Source organism: Olea europaea, chromosome 2 (genome assembly GCF_002742605.1).
Source record: "Olea europaea var. sylvestris chromosome 2, O_europaea_v1, whole genome shotgun sequence".
NCBI classification, from domain to species: domain Eukaryota; kingdom Viridiplantae; phylum Streptophyta; class Magnoliopsida; order Lamiales; family Oleaceae; genus Olea; species Olea europaea.
The window spans coordinates 6418417-6422519 of NC_036238.1; the positions used below are offsets into that span (position 1 = coordinate 6418417).

Consider the following 4103-nt stretch of genomic DNA (forward strand, 5'->3'; position numbering starts at 1 on the left):
TTCCCAATGTTGAATGGCTAACAGCAGAAAAGTTGTGAGGCTTGTGATAGCTTGACAATCTCAACACTTCTTTCCAATATAGCAAAGAAACAAAGCTTTTGCCAAGTATTTAACAATATAAGACATTTCTTAAGGATAATAACAGAGGCTTCAGGGTGTGAGTTGATGCATTTCTACCAGAATTTCACCTTCAAAATCGAGTGATCTTGAAATTTTTAAATAGCTTTGTAGTCTAGATCTGTGGTCCAGGATAAGTCAAAGCTTACTCAAAGAGGTAAAAAAGGGAGCGACAAAAAAGAAAGATTTTAATTGATAATTGGAGCCGGAAGATAATAAAAAAGGCTTGTCAAGCACTGATCAAATTATGAGTGCACAATAAGGAGTGTGGGGACTGTAAAACCTGCTTATGAAGGCGTTCTCTTTCAAGAGCCAACTGCACAACTAAATCTGATATAAATTTGGTGCGAACACCAATGTCCTTTGCAGTTTCCTTTTTTGCTTCCTCAGCCTGATGTAAAGATGCCTCCAAGTCTTCTGTTCTACTCATTAGAAATTTTATTCTTTCGCTGAGATCGGCATTTGACTCTGACAATATGATACATTTTTCTTCAGCACTCTCAGTGTGACGTTCAGCTTTTGACACCTTCGATTTCAGACTTTCTATTAAATTTTCCATATCCTTGATTGTGCAATCTAACATGCTTTGCTTCTCCTGACTAGCTTCAACAAATGCCACAGCATGCTGTCGCTTAATTTCGGAGTCCTTCAACTTCCTCTCAAGCTCTTCCACTCTCTCCTCTGAAATAGTAATGCTACTCTTAAGGATACAAAGATCTTTATTAAGCTCCACATTAGACTCTCTAAGCAATTTACACTCAGCTTCGGCACTTGCAGACCTCTGTTCTGCATCATAAGCTTTTACCTTCCATTTGTTAACTATATTTTCATTTTCAAGAATCTTAGAGGATAACTCTCCGTTTTTGACGCTACAATTGTTCACTGTATTCAAGTGAGACTCAAAATCTTTCAGTTTCTGTTCGAGTGAAGTCACCTTTTCCAACAGTTCACTCCTGATGCTCTCTGAGTTCTGCAAAGCATGGTCTTTATCTTTCAACAGTTCATTTAGATCTTGAAATTTAGATCTCAACTCCTCTTCTCTCTGGATTGAACCATTAAGATTAAACTGTAAAATCTGGACTCTTCCCAGTAAATCTTTCGAAATCTCAGACAGGATTTCAGCAGCATTTTCTGCCTCAAACAATCTTTCCGAGGTAGCTTCAACTTCTTCTTCTATGCAGTAAACTTCTTGTTGCAGCTTAATATTTAAATTTTCTTCAATTTGTGTACACTCACTGAGCTTCTTCTCAAGATCTAATTCTCTGGCCAAAGACTTCTCAAGCATCTGCAAAATTTTCCTCTGCTCTTCCACGGTCTTCATTTTTATCTTTGTATTTTTGCGTAAAAGATCACCATTCTCAAAACTCACCACCTCTTTATTGTCCTTCCCTGTCGAGATGTTTAATCATTATTAGATGAAGTAAAGAAGAATTATTTTATTTTAAGCTGAAGATAGGAAAGTCAGATTTACTGTCAAGTATTTGCAGCAGTAACTAAATGACAAAACAACAATACAGCATTTCCCCCAAATCCACTCACCAAAAAATAGGGAACAAAGGTGTACTTATTTGCTTCCATTTTGACAAAAGGGAGTTGCAGATAGTAAGAAAGGAAAGGGGTGTTTGAAGCAATAAATTATCTGAATCCACTCAATTATATGTTTCCATTCCAATTGTCCATGGAACCCAACTCTGCATGGGATCTCAATCTAGCACTTAAAAAATTATGTAAAACTGCGCAGCACCCAATATACAGTGATATTTCATAAATAAAAATAAATTTATGCAATAAACTCACAGTTTTCATCGCTGGCAGAGGTCAACGAGATCCTTTTGAAGCTGGAAGATTGTAACTGTATTGCTGTGACCCGCTCAAAACACTGCTTCAAGTATTCCTCACAATCATAAAACTTTTCTTCCATTCCCTTAAAAGCTTCATCAAACTGCTCAAATGAAGATATAACCCCTTGGGAACTTAGAATCTCCTTCTGAAGAGAGGATAGAAAATTACTCAGCTCTTTGACCTCAGAGTCCAGAATCTCAGATAAAAGATCGAATTCAAGTGCCTTTTCATCAGAACCTGCAGGCGTATATTTTTCATCCGAAACAAAAGCCTCGAAATCATCTTCCCTTGCTTCGACATACATAACAAGTAAGGCTAAGTTAACCAACTTTTCTGAGGAACGTGCTAAATCTAGTTCGAGCGTCGTCAAAATCTCTGCAGCATTTCTTATCTGTTGGGTAATATCTTCACTAGACGAGATAACTTCAAGTGAATCAATGTTATTTGATTCTGACTCCATTTCACCAGTGTTAGCAATTTCAATAGAAGTAGATCCATCTTTAACTGTATCAGTATCGACCCCCATTTTAAGTATTCCACTCAGCTCAATTTAAGCCTAAAATTACAATAAATGTATACCTCAATCAACCAATATCAAAGTTCATTCTTTCCAAAAAAATCGATTATAAAACATTCTAAGAATGGATCATTAATAGGTACTTCTTCAATTAGAGTAAGCAATGACCATGCGGTTAAAAAACCTATAAATCGTGCAATATCTGTCAACTCCTCACATTTACTGCACCGTAGATAGCCATAGAAAGATGGTATGCTAAAATAGGTGTCTGTGCATCATGTAAAAGTGAGAGAAAGGAGAACACTAAACGAGATTCATAAAATATTCAGTAGTAAAAATCCACATACAAAAATGAATAAACTAAAAATGTTATTTGCCCATCACTCATGGTTTCAGCTTTTTTGACATCTCTTTTATTTTTCATCCCAAACCCCAAAATATTTCCACCTCTGTGCCTGCAGTTTACCTATTCATTCTTTGAAACTTTCTACGCTATGACTCTATGCAGAATCTATCATAAGCCCTAAGAGAGAAAAAGAACACTACAAATTTTCAAAGCAACCGGAAGCTCAATTGCCATACATTTGTCTTCTTCCATAACACCACAAATATAAGAACATCACACTTTTGAAAAGCTATCAAATCCAACCATATTATAGTACCATTAGACAGCAACACTTATCAGCTCAAACCCACTTATGGAATCTTATAACCAGCGCTCCTGTTCACGGTAACCCTTTTAGGGAAAAGTTCATCAAACAATACACTCACATCTTATATGTGCGCATGCATACACAACCAAAACATGATAAAACATCAGGATTATTGTTCTTTTTTACATAAATTATCCCATAATTTTCCATTTTGATAGTAAAAATATGAAAATGCCAAATTCAGAATAAAAAAAATAAATTAATGGAAAATGGAAAACGTTAGCGGATCATAATTTTTAGAAAATCACATACAGACAAGAAAAATATATAATTAAACATGAATTGAATTAGCAACATATAGATAGAGAAAAACGCTGGAACAAAGGAGTTTACATGTACATAAAACATACCTTTCAGAAATTTCGCGGGTTCCAGAGAGACGGGGGGATTCGATCTTCCAAATTAGCTTATACAAACAAATAATTTTAGAGAGTCGACTGATTTACCGTAAGAATAAATAAAAATAAAAAAATGTTTTTTTCACAGAATAGACCTGGGTCAGTGACTCGGTGACTCAGCGATCTTTTAGTTTGTGCTATTCACGTGTCATCACTCGAGTGTGTGGTCAAAATTTTAAAAATAATTTTTTTAATAAACAACATAATATCAATAAAAATTAGTTAATATGTATTTTGACACTTTGAACACGTTGTATAATTATATCATTATTAATATTATTAAATAAATTTTGCTACTGGTATATTTTTGTTTATCATTTCGTTGGCAAATGCTAAGTTAACTTTGAGTAAATTAAATTGAATATAGAAATTAAATGAATTGAAATAAAATTCAAGTTTCGTTCAGGAAGTAAATGAAATTCAAATTTAAAGCAAAAGTAATTCAAATTGCATTTAATTCATAACGATCCTAAAAAATTTACGTCATATTTCATGTAAAACTTCTGAATGAAACGA

At 34.3% G+C, this 4103-nt stretch overlaps 1 protein-coding gene across 3 annotated transcripts in view; it reads right to left on the bottom strand.

The window, feature by feature from the left end:
* LOC111409887 (WPP domain-interacting tail-anchored protein 1-like) overlaps window positions 1-3727 on the bottom strand; it is an 8848-nt gene extending 5121 nt beyond the window's left edge. For 2 of the 3 annotated variants that reach the window (XM_023040003.1, XM_023039994.1), the window contains exons 1-3: window positions 3540-3727; window positions 1915-2515; window positions 401-1506 (exon numbers count right to left, since the gene is read on the bottom strand). In XM_023040003.1, coding sequence (XP_022895771.1) covers window positions 401-1506; window positions 1915-2485 — 1677 coding nt within the window. In that variant the 5' untranslated portion in view covers window positions 2486-2515; window positions 3540-3727. The remainder of the gene's footprint in view (window positions 1-400; window positions 1507-1914; window positions 2516-3539) is intronic. The other variant, XM_023039986.1, reaches the window with a different exon arrangement.
* Between the last annotated feature and the right edge of the window lie 376 nt (window positions 3728-4103).